This window comes from Mya arenaria, chromosome 6 (genome assembly GCF_026914265.1).
Source record: "Mya arenaria isolate MELC-2E11 chromosome 6, ASM2691426v1".
NCBI lineage: Eukaryota > Metazoa > Mollusca > Bivalvia > Myida > Myidae > Mya > Mya arenaria.
The window spans coordinates 14,414,630-14,438,760 of record NC_069127.1 but is presented as its reverse complement, the minus strand read 5'-3'; the positions used below and the strand labels follow the sequence as shown (position 1 = coordinate 14,438,760).

Here is a 24,131-nt window from a genome sequence, read left to right as displayed (position 1 = left end):
TATTATTATTATTATTATTATTATTGTAAGTATTTTTATTATTTTCATTATTATTATTATTATCATTATTATTATTATTACTATTATTATTATCATTTAATTTATTTTATTGTTACAGTATTGTTACATTATTATTATTATTTTTTTTTTTTTAATGTTATTATAATTATTTTTTATTATTTCGTGTTATTACTATTATTATTATATTGCATGTGAAACATGTTTGATTATCTCCGAAGGATTCTGTGCTTCAAGAAAAATACGAAAATGATCATAAAATAGATAATACACTTATCCATGGATGCGTTGTGTTTAAAAATACTATTTAATTTAGTATATACAGTACATGTATAGTACAGTATGAGGATATACATCAAAGGCCGTTGTTTTCTTTTATATATTAATTTATTCCATGGATAAACTATGATTCAATCATTAATATATATGATCTTTTGTAACCTGTCCTTTCACTTTTTAGTTTATACTAACTTATTTTAGCTTGATTTTGACGAAAGCTTATTATAAAATCAAGCTCGAGTCTATTGTTAAGATGCCATGCGAATGGGATTGAACTTCTCTCCTGGTGAGATGCGGTCACTATCCGGGCCTTTTTCTGTCCGTTTACGGATGCTGATTTTGGCTTTGTATCAAAACAAGAATTGCAAAGAGATCTTACAAGATCTGCCCTCTTTTAACCAATGGGTGAACAATTGCTGGTTTAGTAGAGTATTATTGTTTTCAATGTCAACGCCCAATATAAAACGCTGCCCTATTAGTCTACCCTGGATATTGCATACAAGCATAATTTCATTAACTCTAATTGCTTGTACCCTCCTTTCAAAATTTACAAAAAAAATGTACTGTTTGAACTCGTCGGGGGTCATTCATGCGAAAATAAACGTCACTTCATTTGCACTGAAAAATGATAAAGATGTTAACTATATATATATAATATATATCCCTCTATTCGCCTGGTATTATATCCATCATCAATGTACGCGTTTCATTGTTCCTATGGTCCTAATGAAATGACCTGATTTTTTGTTTCTCATTCAAAATTTTATTATCAAAAAATCAAAATATACTATATTTTCGATGTTGTTGTGTTCGTGGTGTGTGATGTTATTCTATATGTATAAATGTGATTCAGCATAAGATACTAGTTGCCAATTTTGCAATGACAAAGGACCAAAAAAAACATTTGTTATAGATAAATCAGTTTTGCCCTACATGTACATGATCCATAAAAAACACGATTTAAATGCTTACCAATAATGCCAATATAAATATACAGTAGTTCGAGTGATACCAGTAAGCTGCTATATTCACACGCACGCTAAAACAAGGTAATACTTTTTTACTTAACTGCTGCAAGCGCTCTAGCTCCGTGCTCTTACAACGTCAATCGGGAAAGCAGAGCTTTCTTTGAAACATCGTTAAAGAAAAGGTAGGTAGGCAGAACTTTTTTTTCCTTTTTCTTTAAGAACCGAGATTCTGTACCAAACCGCCCTTTATCAGGGAATATGGCTTTGTAGAAAGTCAAATATTAAATGGTCAAATTATAACGTGTTCACTCAAAAATAAACAGTTTTTAAGGTCGAGAGGAATAAATAGGGTCGGTCGGGTAAGTGGAAACAAACTTGTTTACACTTATCGTCTTAATTGTGAATGTATTATTAACAAAGTTAATGTAATTAAAAAAAAACTGATATAGTTTAAAAGTATATATTGTCTTTTTATATCAATATGATAGATAATCAGTTCCCATATACATAAGTGAAATAGTGAGTTGCCAATGGTTTACAGTCCTTTATACCAGAGGGTTGCGCGTTCCATAACATTGCAGCTGCTGACTGAAAGCTCCTGGCACCATATATTACTGTTCGTTTTTTTGCACCCTTTTGGGGTGGCGCGTATATTTCTATCATGTTCACTTTGGTGCTTGGTCATTGAGTGATTTATAAGTATGTGTAAGAATCTTGTTCTCTATCCTGCACTGTACTTGGAAGACAAAAGGAGTCTACGTAACACGGGAGTAATGTGGTCATACCTAGATGTTATGGAAATGATTTGAGCTGCCGTATACTACACGATTGAAATTTAGGGTATTCCATATAAAAGATATAAAGCAATGGTTAAACGATCAGGACACCTACACGCTTCAGAAACCGAAATAGAAGGAGGAAAATCAAAGCTACGATTCTTACGCGGAGTATTGGCTTAGTTTGTTTGGTTCACTGCAAAATTTCAGTACAATAGATGGGATAACTAGATAGTTGAAGTTTTGACCTTGAAGTTTTGAGTAGACGCGCTTCGTTTTAACAAGAAAACCCCTTGCGTTTAATTTGCTCACCTTGTGATAAATAGAGTAACGATGAAAGGGATTCCACATACTGACAGAAACCATTCTGTTTGTATTTTTAAACAATGTCTTATTGACGAATATCTACAACAATGGCAAGGAAATTTTCAATGAAAATTGTGTTTTAACTATCATCTATATATAATTATGTTTGATTTAATTTTGGCGACCTACACAAAATGGAGCGAGCGCATAGCGAATGTGTATAGAGAACTTAAAACTTTATTATAATTTAAATAGGGGTACATTTAGATAAGACGAACAAATGTATTGTATGCATCAGCTTTGGCGTGAAGTTGGCTTGATAGTACCTTCTAATAAATATGAGATTGAATTTTCTTTTCTAATGATGCTTACATTTGTTCCAGGAACTTCAAAGTATTCTGCGCTTTCGATGAGTTCCTGGAATGAAGTATTCAGGTTGAAATAGTTTGCGTGTTGGCGATATATGGATCACCTTACACTTATCAGGATCGAATGCCAAATATCAGTCATGTTCCTGGCCAGATTAGTAGGGAAGGAAATCACCAGCAAAGTTCATCTTAATGGATATATCGTTTAAGTACATCGGGAAGAGCAGGGGCCCCGGTACATTGCTAACATAAGACTTGTGGATGAAAGTAATGCAGTCATAACAGGCAAAAGGATGAATGAAATAATTCAATACCATATAAGTGTTAATTGTCCATTGTCAAAATGTATGTGAAAAACTACAGAAACGAGCTCAGTAGCCAAAAGTAAAAACATAAATGTATATGTCAAACACAACATAACGACCGAGAGGCTAGCTCTAAAGAAATGAATGCATGTTTATCTCGGTGAATTTGATGCATTGGGTAAAATACTAGGTCACTGGATGAAAATGTAGAAAAAAACTACACCAAATACCTTTGACTGCATATTTAAACGACTCTTTCTCAGAATGATTGCTTTACATGTAGTGTATAAAATAATCACTACAGAAAGATATATACGCTGGAATGATGACTCGGAAAGACATCTAGGTCAACTCTTAAGACCGTTATTTTCGCTTCATTTTGAGTGGCCATGCTTAATATCGCTTTAGCCGTTCATGTGACATACACCACATCTCCTGGTTTGTTAGATTTCACTGTCGTTCTTTAAATATTGCCGGGAAAATGGCATTTACCCGATGAAAGCTCACCCCACACCATACCTGGATACCACTGAACTAGTTCGCAGTATACAGGCAAATGACAAGATAAGGTGCATTAATTGTGAGTGTTTCAATTAAAACCCACCGTCCGACAACGTTTCGTCATCTAATTTTATATGTGTACTGTACACGTCAAAACAGAAAACAAACATGAAATGCGTCTGGTTAATAGTTTATTCACAAATGAAACAAGCATTCCGCATTCACGAACTTTTTAAGTCTCAAACCAAAAAAAACACACTCACACATACATATAAGCATTCAAAAACATACATGCATATAAGCAACATACAAAATACAAAACACTCACACATACATATAAGCATTCAAAAAACATACATGCATATAAGCAACATACAAAATACAAAACACTCACACATACATATAAGCATTCAAAAAACATACATGCATATAAGCAACATACAAAATACAAAACACTCACACATACATATAAGCATTCAAAAAACATACATGCATATAAGCAACATACAAAATACAAGTCTCAGTTAAGAAAACATAATATAACTAAATCAATCTTATCTTATATAGTACCAAGATCACAAACAGAATATATTTGCTGACTTTCACGTACATGAGTGGTATTTGTTTACACTTACAGAATGGTAAACGAACCTACTCATGGTTAAGGCATCATTCTATATAATTATCAAAGATTAAAAATAAATGGTATGCAGATTCAGTGTGTGTGTACCACGTGATTAATTGCGTCATTAAGCGACATAGACTGCCCTTTGTTTCATTTAAAATAGTGAAGAAAAAGAACAGTTTCTTTATTTTACGACTTCATTCAAAGCAAATTAAATCCTTCCGATAGCATTCGTGACGTCAATTATCACGTTGTATACGCATACTGAGATATATCACTAGATTAAGTTCATGTGATTTCTTAATCTGTCAAACAAATCCAAGTCCAAACAGGACTTTTTATAATCAACATAATAATGAATGAATATCATTTTAAACTAGTACAAGTAGATGTTATCAAAGGGCCTCCGTCCAATTCAAAACATTGGGTACTCCCTTGGTACGTAAATATGTAATTTAATCATACAATATGCAATAATACATTAAATAAACCTTAAAAAATTATGCAATAAATGTCCACACATCTTATATAGAGTAACATATAATACTTAACACATTGTAACTTATCATATTGTAATATATGAATACAACAGACATTATTGACAAGAGTGTATAAGTGAACCGTAACAAATTAATATACACACATATTATATATACAGTAATCTACACTTACAGAGGGTTTACAGACGACATTGTCCATTTTAAAAAGTAAGAATAAATAACACAAAGTGCGCAAATCGTCCAAGTTACAGTCTCATTTTTGCCAACAAGCTTACTACCATTCATACTATTTATAATAGGAGAAGCATGTTTGCATGCTGTTCTTCTACATAGTTAAAGAAACAAAACACTATTTAACAAGACTAAGGTAACAATATTGCATAAAACATCACGGATACACATATAACCAAGATTAATATTATGTACATAAATGAATAGAACATGCATATTCAGACTTAAAAAACATCAACACTAGTACTGTTTAAATACATTAATCATAAAAAACAATACACTAAATACAACTTTCATCTATAGAATAATGTTTTTGTAGTCATACTAACACAATGACAACAATAAGAACATTGTCACAAATAATCGCATACTACTTAGATCAGGAAAATCATACAAAATAAGCAGTAACAAAATTACACCAAAACAATTTCACAGTAGCACACACATATAGACATATGGTCATTAAGATGAAGCTCATCGTCATAAGCTTACCATGATCCTTGAAATAAGGTCATTGGTCAATAGCAGGCACATGTGCATATATTGTGCACATGCATACTTAAAACACGGTTTGAGAATGCATGTACATAACAAAGCACAAACCATTAAACTGTGTTTTGATATGATCAGTGTGGAAACTTAAATAAGAAATAAGGATTCTTGGAAAAACTATGCTTTGGTCCAATGAGAGTTATAACATGTTAAGCTGTATTATTCACATACATAATGAATAAATGGGACTATTTGGAACAAAAATATTCCAGTAGTAATGAACACCATACTATTAATAAATAAATTAAGGAATGTACATGTATATACAGTACAATATCATTATGGGTTTTGTAACTGAAAAAAATAAACAGAATTGTAAACATACATGTTCAACTTGCATGCATACTATGTATCTATGGATTTACGCAAAAAATGCTATAAAATAAACCTCAAATAAATACTCCAAAGCACACATAACATTCAAAGCTTTAAATTCTGGCTTTTGCTGAGGACAGAAACGAAAATACATCTCAATAACACAAGAAGTAGTTGAATCCTTCAAATCAGTAACAATATTCAATGACAAATAAACAACAATTGATATCATAACACATATGAAACAACCATCATGCACTAACAGACTAAAGCAGTTTTAAAATGCAAAACAACACAAAACGGATTGAAGGTTAAATATATATCATTTTTTTAACAGTCTTAAAATTATTCATTCTGTAAAACAGTATTATGACATGTACATTAAGAACAACTATCTCGATATCTAGTATCCAAAAAACCGTGAACGTTTGTACCTCTAACAGAGGGTTTCATTTATAAGAGTCATATAAGGCACAGACAAGTTTGTCTTTGACCTAAAATGTTCCATATACAACTCTTTTTCAGTGTCGCCTTCGTCCCATTTTCTTTCGAAGCGTCGTATATCCCATAATCCATGTACACACGCTATGTTTGAAGTGTATTTCCTGTGGGAATTCCAACAAAACTGCCGTGTCTAGGCATTGAGTTTCCATTAATTCTACAAAGGCTAGAAGCTCTTCACCAAGCCTGAAAAACAGATATGATGCTAAAAATTAGCAATTATATATTGAAAAGAGAAAACGATTAGATCACAATATATGTTTTATGGAAATACCTGACAAAACATTTAACTAATCCATGGAGCTTGAACATACTATACATAATCTTAATTATCGTAATTATAAAGAAGAGCAATTTAACATGTCTTCCATAAGTTGCAATCAAACCGAACAACCGTTAAATATAAGGGAAATCAGTAACAAACCTGTTCTCCGTATTGTCAATATAATCCTCATCACTGGTGTTTTCTCGTCTGGCAATTCGCAGGAGCATAAATTCGTGCAATATTTCTAGAATGCCAGAAAGCTTATCAATACTCAGAGTTTTCATGTAGCCACCGAATGATTTCTGCAGCTCGTCGGACAGCTCGTCATGGTACGGCTCCAGCAGAGTCTCAAACACTTCCTGAAGGTTAAAATGTTCGTTCTCATTTTACTTACGTGAAATGCACGTAAGCGGACTAAGCTACAGTCGTTAACCATTTTTCAGTTAATAATTAAGCTTCATAATTAACTCTAGGTTTGTATGCAGTCTCATATAATGACAAAAATAGCTAAACACACCATCTGCAAAACACAGGATGGTCACAGAAAACACCATGTAACAATTGGTCTAATATCTAATCTTTCGACGCTTCCGTTGGCAACCGCATAAACACAGACCAAATTTATGCAAGTTGTTTTAAGTTTTTTAAGAACTAAAGGGGTTCTAGCAATATTGAAAAAAGCTGGGGGTATAAGTACGAGAGACTTATGCATAAAACAGGGTTAAGGGGCCCCTTTGAATTTGTTTCCAATATCATTTATATGAGTTTCTTCTTTACGTCATACAGTTTTAATGCCAATGTCCGAGCACAAGTCACTCTTTACATCTGTACACTAAGTCTGAAGTTAAGAGCTCGCGATCCAGATTTCATGATTAATCCTGAACAATAGAACCCCAAGTACTAAACATTGTGAAAGTGTACCTGTTTTGACGTGAAATGTTCGACCATAAACTTGGACTTCAAGTATGACAACAGTAACCACAGAGACTTGGCATGCTGGAAATCACACGACTGTCGAGCCTGGAAATATACAAATAGTTGTCATAAATGACTGAAACAATTTACCATTTGGAACTGTTATGTTATTCTTCTACTAGTTAAATACATTTTTCAATAAAAGTGCACCAAAAATATCCTTTCTTGATCAACCAAACTAAATTCTACTTGTAAAGCCTCTTGAAACAAGAGCTGTCACAGAGACAGCGCGCTCGACTATTCCGCCGCTTTTCAGTGTAAGGATTGAAAAGTTTTGGCGAAACATGAATTGATCACTGTTAGATTAGATTTCAATGCAATACATTGTGCTTAGTGAAAATAACTGCGTACGGATATGCGATAATTCGTGGTTGTCATGGATATTGGCACAGTGATTCAGAGTGTGTTAATGGTCTGATCGGCCTTAAAATAGTTCTAAGAAGAGTGAAGCATTATTTCTTGAAATGTGCGCGAAAACTGTTTTCTAGTGACATTTTAAGCGAGAAATAATAAACAAGCGTTCTAAATATTGCCAGAAGACAAGGTTTCCATGATGCGCTACAGACGACAGTCTTCAACAAGGGAGGTAATTACAATGTGGTGACGACTAAAAGAAGTTCCATACGGGCATTTTATCTTCGCCCGTGGGAAAGATAAGAATTTCTAGCATGGTTAAATTAATGGATCTACTTATCTGAGGTGGGAGAAAAAGTTATCTTACTTAATTAAAGAAGAAGGTTAAATGGTTGGGAGCATGTGTGTAAAGTTTCAATGCAATACATGATGTATTTGCTGAGATATTGACTTAAAAGTGGTAACAAGCAAAACCTTAAACAGAATTTCAATGACTAAAGAAGGGGCCATTATTTGAATATAATGCAAACTAGAGTTATATTAAATGCAATTTAGAGTTATCTTACATGGTTAGTTAAGTAGGTTGGATGGTTGAGTACCATTGTATAAAGTCTTAGTACAATACCTCAAGTAGTTGTTGAGAGATTAACATATGTGTGCTTACACGCAAAACCTTAACCAGAATAACTTAGTTGAATAATAAAGGGCAATTATTTACATTAAATGCAAACTAGAGTTATCTTACTTGGTTAATTAAGTAGGTTGGATTGTTGAGTGCCACTGTATCAAGTCTCAATGCAATACCTCAAGTAGTTGCTGAGATATTGACCTATGTGTGCTTGCACGCAAAGCCTTAACCATATTTTTTAAGTTGAATAATAAAGAGCGATTATTTGCATTAAATGCAAACAGGAGTTATCTAACTTGGTTAATTAAGTAGGTTGGATGGTTGAGTAGCATTGTATCAAGTCTCAAATGTAAAACCTCAAGAAGTTGCTGAGATATTAACCTATGAGAAGTATAGCTCTCCATATTCTTCGAATAGTCGAGTTAAAAATTGCCACATCCCGTTCTATGTAAAATTCATACTTGAACAAAGTCAACAAACATTTTAGTGATTTACAAGTACATCTCTCGCGAGCTAATGTTTTTTTTTATATGAACATGTACAGGTACATGTATTTTTCAGTCTTATGTTAAGTTTCTAATACTTATTGTCATGCATGATATGTGTTTTTTGTTCGCTTCACACAAAACAGGTCGTGGGTTTGATACCCATCGGGATAATGTTCGCAACGCTTCACAAAAATGACACCAGTTTCTATCCTGAAATCGAACATTAGCATGGCTCATATCAGACTTTAGGGACTTATTCACATTTTAAAAGGTCAGCTATCGAATATGATATCAAAGAGTGAAATGTGAAGAACATTTTTGATACAATGATATATCTTCATCAAAACTGCAAATGAGAGCTCTACTGCTAATATTTATTTAAAACCTGACAGAAAACGATATACTCTGCAAAAAAGCATTACTAACGCCTTGAAAGGTGAAGTATTTTAGGCTTCGATTTACTAAATTTTGTTAAAAGAGAGTATCTGCCAGTTGCACTGTGATCTCATTGATAAAACAAAATGAAATTCTAGTTATTGAGCCGTTTTTTTCACCTCAAGGTCATCGCTAACTAGACCTTTGACATACTGATCTCAAAATCAATATTGTATAAGGGTCTTCTACTGGTCATGACCACCTGTACACCAAGTATAAAGCCTCTGGGTTATTGAACGGAAAGGAATTGTACTGAAGGACTGACGGATACGGCACAAACAATATGTACCCAACATAACAAGATATGATGCTAATGGCAATACACATTCTGACCGAAATTGGGGATGATTGAACAAAGGCTTCTTAGGTTATCGATCGGACAATACATACTTTATGTAATGTCTTTAATTTATGGGTGCTTACTATAGAGTAACTAGAGCAAAATGGCTGTTTATCAAACTTGTCCATTACATTATGCCTATACACGTTCTTACGAAATTTGGTGATAATTGGAAAAAGTGTTCTAAAGTAATTAATCAGACAAGACCCATTTAAGGTAATTTCAATACTTAAGGGCGATAATGCTCGAATGAAAAAGTGATATAAATGGTTAGCAAAACTGTCAAAGATAAAATGCCCATACACATTCTGATCATATTTGGTGATGATTGGACAAAGGCATCTTAAGTTATTGATTGGACAAGACCTATTTTAGGTTATTTCAATATTTTTAGGGCGATAACTCTCGAGTGACTCTAGTGATATGGCTGGTCAATGAGTGTGTAAACGATATTCTGCCCATACACATTCTGATCATATTTGATGATGATTGGACGAAGGCTTCTTAAGTTATTGATCAGACAAGACCCATTTTCGGAAATTAATAATTTTAGGGCGATAGCTTTGGAGTGACTATCGATATGGCTGTTATTGATGTTGTTTAGATTATGTACAGATTATGACCATACATATTGTGACCAAATTGTTGATAAATTGATAACTGCTTCTTAAGCACCACCCGCCCGCCACAGGTAAAACTATTTTGAATTGGGGTATAAAAACAATAACCTGGTAAGAATGATTTTTGTTTTTACGAGCCCGGCTTTGTTTTGATGGAGTTTTCAATGGGAATATTTGCGCACATTCTGATACCGATTTTCCTTTCTCCTATGTGAGGTTCCAAATCCCTTGTTTTAATCTTCGAGTCATTTTGTTTAAATTGACAAACGAAACTTAAAAAAAAAATCCATTTTAATAAGAACTTTCACTTTGAACACAAGTAAATTTGCCATAAGTTAATTAATCACTTTAGCGTCTAAACGTCACATTGATGCTGTCTTCACGATTCAAATTAAAAATGCATAAAACAAACGCAAACCTTCTGACTTGTCATTGCATGCTCCATCTGCAGTGTGTCGACCATAAAGGTGTTCAGATTGTCAGATTGCTGTCCCCCTGCAGTTTTGAGGAAACTGATGGCTATGTCGAGGTTGTCAAGAAATCGGCACAAGTCTGGTAGTCTCTTTATCTCTTCGCTTATCTGTGTCTTTACAGCTAATCCCAAGGTTTGCTGAGAAATTGGTGAAACAGATAAATTAAATACATCATATAATACCAACATTTCTGAAAATACTAGTACATCATAAACCATTTCACACTAGTCGTTGTATTTAGAATTGTGGATACGTTTTACATTCCATCATAAGGACCTTTAAGCACAAAGGCAGACATATATATATATATATATATATATATATATATATATATATATATATATATATATATATATATATATATATATATATATAACTATACCTGTTTCTGCTCTTCACCAGTCAGATAACATTACACAATAATGTTATAATGTTTGAGTTGTAATACAAATAAAAGCAACTGTTACCTGTGGAATTTTTTCTTCCAACTTTTCGAATACTGCAGCATTTGTAAATTCTGTCCGATATACCATTTGGTCAATCTAAACAGAACGACACATATTAACAGTTATATAACAGCAATGAGCTTATTAGTAATCATAAACAAAATAATAAATATATATAAAATTAATTCATAGCACAAGATGCATTTAAAACACATTATACACTTTTATTATACCGCATGAAAATATACCTGTAAGTAATATCCAATGTCTATTCTGGACTTTGAGAAGAGGAACCTGTCCATGATCTGGCGTTCGAGCCCAGCAAAGTCGTACTCTATCTTTGTACCCTTACCCATCTCAAAAGTGTACTGGCAGTTGGCTAGAACGAGTGGTAGGATATCCTGCTCGTGGTTGTAGCTGATCAGGTGGGCCGACGTTGCCTCCATCGGGGCCACTGTCTGGATTGAGTTGCGCTTCCTTTCAAAAGAGAGTATTTAAATGTTAATATGCATTTAAATGTACAACAACAAAGCAGTCTTGATAAAAAAAAAGAAAAAAAGAAATTAATGACGACTTAAATTCGATTTTTGAAAAATACAAAACTTATGGTTTTAATATTTAGACAAATTGGGATATTTATTGACAAGAATAGGTTATTAAGATTGGTCCACACATTTTGTACAAGTTAACATTCCCCAAAAAGATGTTCCATTGTCTCTAAATATTCTGAACAGAATTGGCATAAGCTGGAGTTTGTGAGCTTGCATTGATATAGGTATCTGTTTGTTGGTATAAGTCCAAAAAATGTATTTGTACTGGAAGGTTCTTATTGTTATACCAATGGTGCATATTAATGGCAATGTAAATATTTTATTCCACAAATTTGTCTCAAAATAGAATTTGATTCCATTTATCTTTTTTACCATGTATTTTTTGTATTGTATACAGAATTTTATTCGGTTTTTGCTTAGTATTTTCAATCTTTTGAACAAGTGAGACTATGTCATGATTTACAACTAATTCCTCTTTCAATTTATGTTTTAGCTTACTCGGTATACTAGCAGTAAGCTGGTAATACTTGAGAAAATCAGAATTGCCCATGGTATAAAAAAGTTTTATCTCGTCAAATGTGTCGAATTCTTTTGATCTGTAATCAAAGATATGTAGGACAAATTTGATACCATTTGTTCATTTACCTTTATGTCGGAGTTATTCCATAATATTGTTTTACTTGAACCTTTATTTACAACAAATTTGCTTATTTCAGACCATAATAAGAGTACTTCAGCTAAAAGTTTGTATTTATGTGCAATAGGATTTGTATTGATGCCTGTTTGTTTCATCCAGTAGTCTCTGAACCCATGACGCTTTGATCGATTTCTTAAACATATAAATATTTGGAACTCCATCTTTAAAATCGTTCATTAGTACTTTCCTTTTTATCTTGTCGGGTTTATTATTCCAAATGAACTGAACAATTGACATGTTAATATCATCAAGGATGTATTTAGCTGGTGAAACTAGAACTGTCATGGGATAGATAAGTTTTGAAAGCGCTAATTTTTTAACCACTGTAATTTTTCCCAAAAGCGTCAGTTTTCTGTGTTGCCAAATTTTGAGACAATTCTTGAAACTTTGTAGCTTTGGAACGAGATTATTTTGAATCGTATTGTTATTGCTCTTGTTAAAAAAAATTCCAAGTGTTTTGGCTTCATGACTGTCGTTTCTTACTGATAACCATCTAAGTATGCAACATATGATGATTTTTAACTCCCTACTCTTTAAGATTATAGATTTTGATGAATTTAATTTTAGGCCAGATATTCTTCCATAGTTATCTATTGTTTTTATCAAAGTTTCGAAATATGTTTTGGATAAATCATTAATATATGTAGCATCGTCAGCAAAAAGAGATTGTTTTATTTCACTGTTATTAAGTTGCATCCCTTATATTAGTTTATTTTTCTGTATTGTATTAGATAGCAGTTCAATACAAATGATAAATATAGAAGAAGAAAGTGGGCATCCTTGTCTGATGTCTCGCCCAATTTGAAATTCTTCAGAGAGAAAACCATTATTTATTTTAACACTATTGATATCATTATAGAAGAGTTTGACCCAGTTTACTAAGCTTTCACCAAAATTTAAATGTTCGAGACATTTAAATATAAATTCGTGGTTTAAAGTATCACAGGTTTTTTCAAAATCGGCAAAAAATATTAACCCAGGTTTATTTGTAATATTAAAACAGTTAATTCTTTCATCTAAGTCATATGTTTTCGCCAATGTATCTTCCATGAACAAAACCTGTTTGAAAAGGGATTTCAACTTTATTTTAAATTCTTTTCATTCTATTTGAAATGGATTTTGTTGCTATTTTATTACCTACATTAAGTAAACTTTTTGGTCTCCAGTTTGAGATCACTTCTAAATCTCTGCCTTTGTTTTGGAATTAAAGAAATTAGTAAAACCCAAAATATCTTATAAAACTCGACAGTGAAACAATCAGACCCTGGGCTTTTTTGGTTTTTCATCTCATTTAACTCTTTTCTGCATTCGTACTCTGTTAAAAAAAACCTTCGCAACTAGCTTTATCTTCATCATTTAGTTTGGCAATTGGAGTTGAGAAAAACTCACTGTTGTTATTTAAATCGATATCATCTTTTTGTGTATAATTTCTTGTAGAATGTCCGTTGAGCATTTAATATTACTAGGGATTAAAAATCGGACCAAAGTCATAATCAATCATCGAAAATAATCGGACGAGCCATTTCGATCAATAATCGATTATATAATCGAAACGGAACAAGTGAATATATTACAAATATATCCAAAACTATATTGGTTTGTACATACATGTCTTTAAATGAATAAACATATTACAATCATAATGTTTTATATGCTGCTTTGTTATACATTCTAGGTAACAATTGATAATTTAGTAAAATGTTTTTAGGAGATAACTTAATTATAAAATAATTGAGAATAAATTGCCGTATAACCCCGCATAAGTCCGTACCGTTTCCCGTTTTAAAGAAAATCAGTACATACACAACACGGTTACTTCCCTTTGCCGTACATTAGCGATAATCGATTATAGAATAATGAAATCTATTATAACCGACCTCGGACACAAATAATCGGCTTTCGACAATACTCAATCATCGTTTTATCCCTAATTATTACTAATTTTTTTATAGTCAACTTTTAAGTGTGTATTGTTTTCATTTCTGCATATCTTTTTCAAATTTTGCAAAGTATTTAGAGTTTTTCTCATTATTTTCCACATGTCGAGCGTTTGCTCTCAAAATAATTCCATTTATTCTTTTATTGAGTATATCGTCCAGTTCATCTTTACGTTTTGATATCGCTTCTATTATTTGGTTACTTTCACTCTCTGTATTCTTTAGTTTTTGTTCTAAATTAGATATATCATTTATGATGTTTTTTCTCTTTCTCGCTTGATTTCTTTAAATTTGATAAAAAAACTTATTGTTGAGTTTCTTATGTTTCCTTTTAATATCTTCCAAAATGTTATGGAGTTTGTTTCCTTATTGACCTCAGCAGTGTGTGTTATGTGTTTTTATAAGCTTAAGGTATTCGCTAATTAATAGTATACTATTATTTATTTTAAAATATCCCGGACCCATTTTGTTTTCTGAAAAAATAATTTATATATGTTTTAAATCTGTGGATAATTGTGTAACTTATACATATATTTATATAATTTAAAACTAAGAAATAATCCAATCGGCTATGGGTAATGGGTTTAGCATTTGAATGCCAAGTATATTGTTTTTTATGTTGGTGATGTTTACGCTAAACATCAACCAGGTTACAGGAAGTGATCATGTTTAAAAGAGTTTGTCTCGATCCCTTATGTATTTCAACATTACCATTTTTCTTATCTAAATTACTATCTAAAAAGGTGTTAAAAAGGGCAAAGCAGTCATCTAAATTACTATCTAAAAAGGTGTTAAAAAGGGCAAGCAGTCATACCTACCAATAGCAGTCACAAGCAGACATGCATGTATATAAGTGTAAAGCATTTCAAACTTGTAACATATAGTGTTTAGTTCCAAATGTATGATTATGTATCAGCTGTTTGTTTTTAAAATGCTGCACGCAATTGTTGTTTGTTTTCGAGGTGAAAAGAGCCTGCCCTTGCCCATCGACTTAATGTGTATTTGAATGCCAAAACTAACATAAGTTGCAAGTGCCAACAATTTCCAGTCCCTTATAGATATCAAATGCAATTACCTCCCAGATTCCTTCATATAGCTGTCTAAAAATTCATTCTGTTTTCTGAATAACAAATCTAGCATCGCATATGAGCAAAGTCCAGTCTCAGTGCTTGATGGAAGGAAAACTGACAACGGTGTTTCCATGGAAACTGGCTCAACACACTGATGCTTTGGAATCACAATACTTCCAAATTCTGTTGTACAGACTGCAACAAATAGGAAACATAGGTAAATATTAACCTTATTTAATACTATTCACTTACTTGTTGTTATGTAGTGATATGATTTATTTAATGTCGCAATTTCATGCACTCAAAAAAGCAATAAACAAACAGATGTACAATCTGTTTTATGTACTGTACATATGATTAACAACCATTTACTATTCCTCGATGGTAATAGTACTTATCAAAGAAGCTCTGAGCAGGATCTTTCTAACCCAGAACCTGACATGTAAATCACTTGGATATATGTGCATAAAAGAGACTAACCATAGAGTTCAAGTAGCTTGCGAGTTATATTCCAAGCTTGAGCAAAGTCTTGCAACCATTTCTCAGTATCCGGGCCGGCATGTTGATCTGTAATTAAATATAAAGCATTATTTTGTTTTACATCATACCTTCATTTAAATGCCATGGACAAACACAGACGGATGAATGAAAAGTTCTTGAACATGAACTATTTTTTATACATAAAAAACCATATTTTTATTTTCAGATATCAATGAAACAAATAATATATACATGTACCTGACTACGTATTACCTTTTAAAAAAGAAAAACAAACCTTTTATCATGTCTTTCACTAGGATTGTGTTTGCTTCAGCTTTGTCAAGTTTCTTTTGGAATTTCTGCAGCAATATCCTCTGCAGACTTAGAATGCTTGGAATGTATTGTATTGCCTGAAGAATGTGGTCCTGAAATGAAAGTATTCAGAATATATACATAATGCAATATGCACATGCAGTTGAAAATGTATAATGATCCATGATATATTATTTTCCTGTGCAGCAGTGCAGTTTCTTTTTAATGAAAATTGGTTTGTTCATATGATTAATTAATTTATTATGTAGTTATGAAGGTCACATACTTATTAGTCACAAAACAATAAAAAACACAACTTTGTAAGCCAGATAATTACTATCAGCATTTAGCATAGTACATGTTCCCAGTGCATGAAAAACGACATACAAACAAATAAATTGCGGTAAACTATAGTTAGCATTAAATAATAACTACCTGTTTCAAGAACAACCTCAGCACTGAAAGTCTGTCTTTTCCTGACGTACTCCTAGTTTCAAGGTCTTGTCGCATATGCTCTATGGATATCGGCGTTCTGTATCTCCATACACGCGGAATTTTCTCCAGCCGCTGGGGATCTTCGGCCTGCTGCTGGTTATCGGTCTCATATAGAATGCACATCAATGGATTGGAACCTGATACATATTTAGGAAGAGTTAGGAAAAGCTAAAAAAAATATGTTAATCTAATGCCGACCATTTTTTTAAATTAATAAACCGATCAAACGCTATGCAAGCGGATGTCAATGCTTTCCCCTTTTTCAATCGATCAAGGGGCATAATTCACCTAAAGCGTAAGCCATAGTTTAGGAACTTGCTAGTTATTTGCCCATTGTAGCAGTTAGTTTGTGTATGCATATTATATTGTAATAAGCACTCACCAAGTCTCTGATCATTAGCAATAACTTGGTTGAAATGCTTCAGCTGGTTATCAAGTCCCTGAAAATTTGAAATGCATGAATTGCCAATAAACTAGCCATTGTTGCGACTGAACTTTTTACTGCTTGTGTACACTTAAACGCAAATGTGCTACAATGTGTATAAGTTAGGCAGTTTTTCAAACAGTTAAAGTCTCATTTAACTGATAAATATTCTCATTATAATCAAAGAAGAGAGTGATGACGTTCACATGATAGTCCCGATACTCTTCCGTTTTGAAGTCGAAGAAGGGGCATATCTCAACAATTATTTTACCCACTGTAATGTGCATTTCTATGTGTGCATTGTGTCCTTATGCATCAAGTTTTATATAGATACCTTGAACGATTTTCTAGTTATGTTCAATATTCAACTTTTGCACAATAACGCCGATGCTGAACAATACCGACAATGCTACCAAAGGCTTTGGCATTACTCTTACCTTTTGAGCAAAGATCGAATTATCTTTAAATCAAACTTTATTTCACCTGAAAAACATCCTGCAAGAAAACCGTAGCAAACTGTTTCTCCCATGCCTGTCTCCCACGTTTTGTTTGAAGGTGAGCGATTTCTCCGCCAACAGTGGTTTCTAAAAATAATTGAACAAATAATAAAGCATATGAAAATCAGTATCAAAATATTTTTCATAAAATTAATACTATGCATCTTTCCTGATGTCATACATTTAAAACATAATGAGCTTGTGGCATTTCTTTTTAATCCAACTAGCTAAATATATACCTCCATTATGTTTGACCATGATATTCTGGATTACACAGTGCATGAGCAATAGGACGTCATCTACACTCCGGCCAAGAGCCCTTTGTAGGTCACCGATGCTGGTTTCAATGTGCTCCCAGAAGAAATGCCGAATATTGTCTTCTGCAACGTCCGGGCGGACAATTGGAACCATCTGTAAACAAAGTTTAATAAGATCTGTCAGATTAACTTGAAAGATGGCCCCGATTTGGCCTTGTCGGACGATTAGCCATTATTTGTGCACAAAATATTATTAATAAACATGTAAGCCAACTTATGGCAACCAATTTTTAATTTCGAACTTAATGTAGTAGATATCTAAGGTCATGACTAACCTCTCCACCAAGTTGAGGACTGTATGTCTAAGCAGTCTCTTATATTTATACGATATAGGTTTTGTGTTCAAGGTCACTGTGATCCTGACTTTTGACCGGCAGACCTTAAAATCAATAAGGTTATCTGGACGAATATTACTTCTCTACCAGGTTGAAGGGCCGAAAGCGCATTTATACTCTAGTTTTCATCAGTCACGGCCATTGTGACCTATGATCAAAATTGGGTCATCTGTTCTTCATGACAAACCTCTCTACCATGTATAAAAACAGCTGGACCTATCAAATTTGACTTATTTATAGCAGTGAACTATACATAAGACTTTTTGTCTTCAATGTAGTGAATCATGCATTTTGTATGTTTTTAACAGTGAGGAGGGCAATTTCTATTAGTTAAGGTACTCAGCGGCCACTTAATCTATTGCTCACAAACCATTGACTTTGAACTGTGACCTTGACCTGGCCCGCCTGGAATGTCCATTCATTCATCTGGAAATGCTAAATATTTGACCACAGTTTTATTCAAATCCTTCAACGGTTGAAAGAGATACAATGCTGACACGAAAGAATACGCAAAATGTATGGGTAGAACATTTGTCCTTTCACATAAGACCTTCATATTGAGCCATCATGCTCAAAAATGTGCGTTCTAAACGTTGTCTGGATGGGGTTAAGATTCAACAAACGTAAAAGATATTGAGAGGACATAAAAATATGACTCTATTATTTGACCTAAAGCTGTGAAATTAACTTGTTCAGCACGTTGTCACGATGTAGCAAACATTTGTTCAGTTTCATGAAAATCCCTCAAAGGGTTTAGGAGAAATGGAGCAGACACGAAATTTATGGCTTGATCATTTGATCTTGACCCCGGGTGCCTTGAATGTAAGTTCTGAACGTCGTCTGGATATAAGGAATATTTCGACTCATGTTTCATGAAAAAACACACTTAAAGAGATGGACAACCAAAGTGTGAAGGACGGACAGACGAATGGCATAGCATAAGGGTAAACATAAGTATCCACTTAGCAACACATCATTGTCTGACTCTTTAGAATAAAACCCTTGGATGAGGCCAAGCATGATGTTAATGCGGCCTAAATTTGCATATTTTTTAAAGGTTATCTGCAACCAATTATCTGAATGGCTAAAAAAGTCATTCATGAACTGAAAAACGAACCTGTTGTGGAGGCCCGATGAACATGGACATGTGTAGTAACAATCGGATCACACAGCAGTGAAGAGCAGACAGCTCCCTCTCCGGTCGTAGGGGCGCATTGGGAACCGCCCGGCCCAAAATGTGGCCACGAATTGTGTTGTCTCCACTACAAGAATGTGGTAACCAATACATTAATGTTCACGTATCAACAAATTTAGAAAGACTGACGGATGATAATTCAAAATATAAGATTTCCTTTTCAAACGGTTCTATTAAACACATGAATCACTTATTAAAATATCATACCAAAAACACGCCTAAATTAATTTAAATGTTATAATTATGTAGCAATATGCAACCAAATTCACATTATTTAGTCTCGTGATTCTATAAATTATGATATTGATGCTCAATACCCGGCGTGTATAGCATTCCCTGGTAAAGCCTGATGACCTTGACCGCCGATATCCGCACCACAATCTTTACATTTTGCAACTTGATATGGTCTGCCACACTAAAATACAACATATGTAGGATAAAACTTAGTCTATTACCCAGTGTGCAGAACATTTCCTGGCATGGCCTGGTAACCTTGACCACCGATATCTGCACCACACTCTTTACACTTTCCAACTACAGCGGGTCTCCCGCACTAAAATACATTAAATGTAATAACATGCTTCAACTAAGACTAAAATCATTTAAAAAATGCTTTCATATCAATGAGATTTTTTTTTAAAGTTACAAATTAATATTTCCAAACTTCATGGGAAGGTATGGTAATAGTGCTAATAGTGCAAGTGCCATTAAACCGGGTTTAACATTTTGCTACAGAGCTTGTTTTTATAGCTTTTTGCATAAATATAAATATATGTAAGATCTTCTAAACGATAGATTTCTGTCAAGTACCATCATGAATTACTTTACTCACATTTCCAATCACATACGGGTGTCCATTTGGACAACCTGAAAACAAAAAAATAAATATGAAAGGCTATTATGGCATGACAAAGACACAAACAGGGTTTATTACTGTTGCCCTTAAGCTTGGTTTATTTTTTAAAACTTTGATCACTGGTCTTGTCCATTAAGTTGTGAACGCATAAATGACAACGACACAATACTCCGTTTCATAGGGGTTCTAACAGTGATAATTGTCAATCCTGTAAAATAACAAGGAGTCTGTTTAAATATGAGGGATTCATGCCCAGATCAGGGTTAACGGGCGTAGACCCTTATCCAAATTGTTTTAAAAGTCATTTATATTCATATCAAGGTTCTTTCTACCACTTTTTGGTGGAATTGCCAAAGCCTCAAACAATCTGCAACTGTTCGGAGGTCTAAAATACAATTGCTGGTTTCATCTGAAATTGCCGTTTATACTAATAGAATATACTTTTACTAACTAGAATCAAATTATGTATCACATAAACCAAGCAATATACATACGATAGAATACTGGGTTTTCTCCTCCACGATTGGCCAGCATAGCTTCCTGGATTTCAGTAAAATCATCTTGTGGCATTGTCGGCAGAAACATACCCTTTAAGAAAATAGTCAATCAGTTATCATCAGTAAACATTTTATTCTTTCAGTAACACTGACATTCACTATTATAATAAACGTTGAAACTTTAAACATGATGATTTGAATATTCTAAATATTCCTACATCTTGCAAAGGTACCACATATAAAAAAGTGTATTAAGAAGAAGCAAGTGCGCCTTGGTGAGAACGCCAGCGCTTCCTTGTTGTTTTTGTTTAATCTAAGACAAACAAGGGGAATGAGTCAAATACTGTTAAGATGCCTCCGACACCAAAGTTAACATATTATCATTTTTAATAAAAAACGAACGAGCTAAAAATCAGTGAACTATAAGTTGTCATTTATTATGCCCAGAAACCTTTTAAGGTAAATGCATTTCTATGCAACATTGCTTCAATGATTCTTGAGGAAAAACAATGTTTTGCTTTTGTTGACAACAGTATTCCATGCATTGACAGCATAAAGTACTGAGCAAACGCTGAAACTATACCCGTATAGCCGGATCCCCTTGAATCATTGCAAGAAACAGATGGAGAATGGTCCTGGCTCCATTCAGTGGTGACAACACCGTCATGAAATGTATGATCAAGCATTGAACGCCTTGTCGTCTTGTATCAGACCCCTGAGCTATCATGAAGTCTCGAGGTTCTAGTGTATTATTCATCATGAGGCGCAATATTGGCTGTAGAATAGAAAATTCACAACTAAATAGCAATACAGAATTAACCACACGTAACTTGGCAATATATTATGTATTGTTTATACAGCAAAGGCGTTTAAGACTGTAAAGCATGTTGCTCAAAAGGTGTAGAAGAATTAATTTAGTTTTATATATCGTTTGACAAAAAAAAAAATCATTTGAACAAAACTTACCTTATTTTGTTGACTTTGCGTTGATTCAAGAAAGGTAGCTATCATTTGGAGTGACTGGAAAATATTTTAATTAGTTCAGGAGGATTTAGTTATTTATTTATTTTATTTATTATATATGGCAAAGAAGTCTCGTATTGAAGGGTGTTCAATTTAATATGATATTTAACATTACACAAACAAGCAATCCAAAAATTGATCTCATATGCATTAATGAAATATAGCATTACATTTTAATTAATTCTGGAATGAAAAGTCATAGTCATCTAACAAAATTCTCATTCTATTAGAATATTATCATATATTAATTTATTACTACCTTTGGGGTGGCCGTTCTTTTTTCTATTGGACGGACATATGAGCATGTTATCTCTCTGTGCACAGCCAGCTGTAGATATGTATCGACACGACCTCCTGTTGTGTGCAGTTCCTATAAAACATCCATGTTTAATAGTAATAATAGTCGCGTAATTATAATAGGCACACTTGTAATGACAATCTGGATTTATAATAAACTCTGCTTATTTTAAACTTCAATAGATTAATCTCAAGCATGGATTGCCTAGCTTTGTCTTATAGGACAACACTTTCAGTCAAAGCAGTCTACAGACTCAGTCTAAGAAGTCAAGTAGACAAATGACTCTCTCTCTCTTTCTACACTGACTCCGTGTCAGTAGTCACTACTAGGGCTACACATAATCTTTATTAATTTATCTTCAATGCTCATTCCTCGGGAAACAGACAATATCATTAATTACAACCATATAAGCCTTACAATTGAGGCTCAATCAAACCGCAACAACTCTAAAATACAGCTACCAAAACTATGTACCTGTACTTTCTCTTCCAGTATGCTGATGTCCTCTCCTAGCATAACTTGTGACAGAGCCTCCCTGATCTCAACATAGCCATTTCCACACACAACATATCGGTCCGACACCTCTTGTGTCTACAAAAAACATTGAGACATCTCAAGGGGTGTTATTTTGGATAGGAAAGTATTTCTCCCCACTCCCGAATCTTAATTTGAATTCATACAAATCAATAAATTAATAAATAAGCACACAAAGCAGCAAAAACACATGGCATTTCTCATCCATTTTTTCAGATAACAAAGCTTATGAAATGTTAGCCATTGAGGGGTCTTGCTTAAGACACCTGTGCTTACGTCTTCCATTATGTTCATGTCAAATGTCTTGGTTACCTGATCTCTTTCCAACTCCTCAATCACGATCCACCTGAGCAGTGTGGTACGATGTCGACATATGGACTGGTAAACGTCAATACCGTAGCAGCGACACAGGTGCTTTACAAGGAATATCCTGCAGATGATACATCAATACTTACTTTTTGTCTTACCTTAACTCTTTACAAATATCTAATATACTGTAATATTATACCTCACATAAATGTGTCCCTTCTTTGTATATATGAACTCGATCGGTCCGTATACAACTGTAGTTTAATGACGTCAGCGGTCCATATTATATTTTTGGCCGGTCCAGACCTCGCCAAAAATCTAATATGGACCGCTGACGTCATACAATTGGTAAGTGAGGCTATTTTCACAACGGAGAAAGCTTGTTGTACGTAAACATTATTAGCTTTGTTCAATAAAACACATTTAAATCGCTTTAAAAATATTGAATTGCAATGAAAAGGGTTCGGTATAATATAAGAAATATAAAACCACTTCGGGCCATAACGCCTCGGTCCATATACACCTTCGGTGACTGACTGGCCGGTCCTTATAATGCCATATGACCCTCAGTGGTGTGTTATATTTCTTAAGTATATAAACGTGTCTTAAATTTTGTTGGTCCATTTCATAAATACATGTTAGATAAGGGCATCACTAATTCATGCAATTGTTGCCCAAACTGTGTATTAGTTTAACATTAATTTAACGCTCTTACTTCGGCCATTTCAGCTGAGAAGCTGTACAAAGTTGTTTCGCAGATTCAATCACAGTATGCTCTTCATCTTCATTGGTAAGTGTTTGAACCAGGGTTACTCCATTCACAATGTCGGCAATCACTCTCACAGCTTGTGAAAGGCCAACACGTAGTCTTGCGATACAATACAGTTTCTCTATCGTTAGTTGATTGTCAACAAGGTTATCACCAGCAGTCTCCAGAAGATGGATAATAAAAGACCAATTATGCATGTGTTGTCCGTGCCATTGCTGAAGCATTGTATCCTTAAAGTATATTGTTGAGAATTATGTAATGACCAT

At 33.6% G+C, this 24,131-nt stretch overlaps 1 protein-coding gene across 5 annotated transcripts in view; it reads right to left on the bottom strand.

Moving 5' to 3' along the window:
* Positions 1-3,699: 3,699 nt before the first annotated feature.
* Positions 3,700-24,131, bottom strand: part of LOC128237275 (E3 ubiquitin-protein ligase rnf213-alpha-like) — a 123,267-nt gene continuing 102,835 nt past the window's right edge. For 4 of the 5 annotated variants that reach the window (XM_052952644.1, XM_052952645.1, XM_052952642.1 and 1 more), the window contains exons 75-97: positions 23,812-24,095; positions 23,100-23,217; positions 22,728-22,844; positions 22,215-22,325; positions 21,899-21,952; positions 21,516-21,707; positions 20,930-21,023; positions 20,412-20,446; positions 20,035-20,132; positions 19,502-19,646; positions 17,972-18,143; positions 17,719-17,819; positions 17,194-17,251; positions 16,752-16,948; positions 16,300-16,429; positions 16,005-16,091; positions 15,530-15,719; positions 11,518-11,746; positions 11,291-11,365; positions 10,769-10,960; positions 7,432-7,530; positions 6,670-6,869; positions 3,700-6,431 (exon numbers count right to left, since the gene is read on the bottom strand). In XM_052952644.1, coding sequence (XP_052808604.1) covers positions 6,266-6,431; positions 6,670-6,869; positions 7,432-7,530; positions 10,769-10,960; positions 11,291-11,365; positions 11,518-11,746; positions 15,530-15,719; positions 16,005-16,091; positions 16,300-16,429; positions 16,752-16,948; positions 17,194-17,251; positions 17,719-17,819; positions 17,972-18,143; positions 19,502-19,646; positions 20,035-20,132; positions 20,412-20,446; positions 20,930-21,023; positions 21,516-21,707; positions 21,899-21,952; positions 22,215-22,325; positions 22,728-22,844; positions 23,100-23,217; positions 23,812-24,095 — 3,144 coding nt within the window. In that variant the 3' untranslated portion in view covers positions 3,700-6,265. Of the gene's footprint in view, positions 6,432-6,669; positions 6,870-7,431; positions 7,531-10,768; positions 10,961-11,290; positions 11,366-11,517; positions 11,747-15,529; positions 15,720-16,004; positions 16,092-16,299; positions 16,430-16,751; positions 16,949-17,193; positions 17,252-17,718; positions 17,820-17,971; positions 18,144-19,501; positions 19,647-19,896; positions 19,995-20,034; positions 20,133-20,411; positions 20,447-20,929; positions 21,024-21,515; positions 21,708-21,898; positions 21,953-22,214; positions 22,326-22,727; positions 22,845-23,099; positions 23,218-23,811; positions 24,096-24,131 lie in introns of all 5 variants that reach the window. The other variant, XM_052952643.1, reaches the window with a different exon arrangement.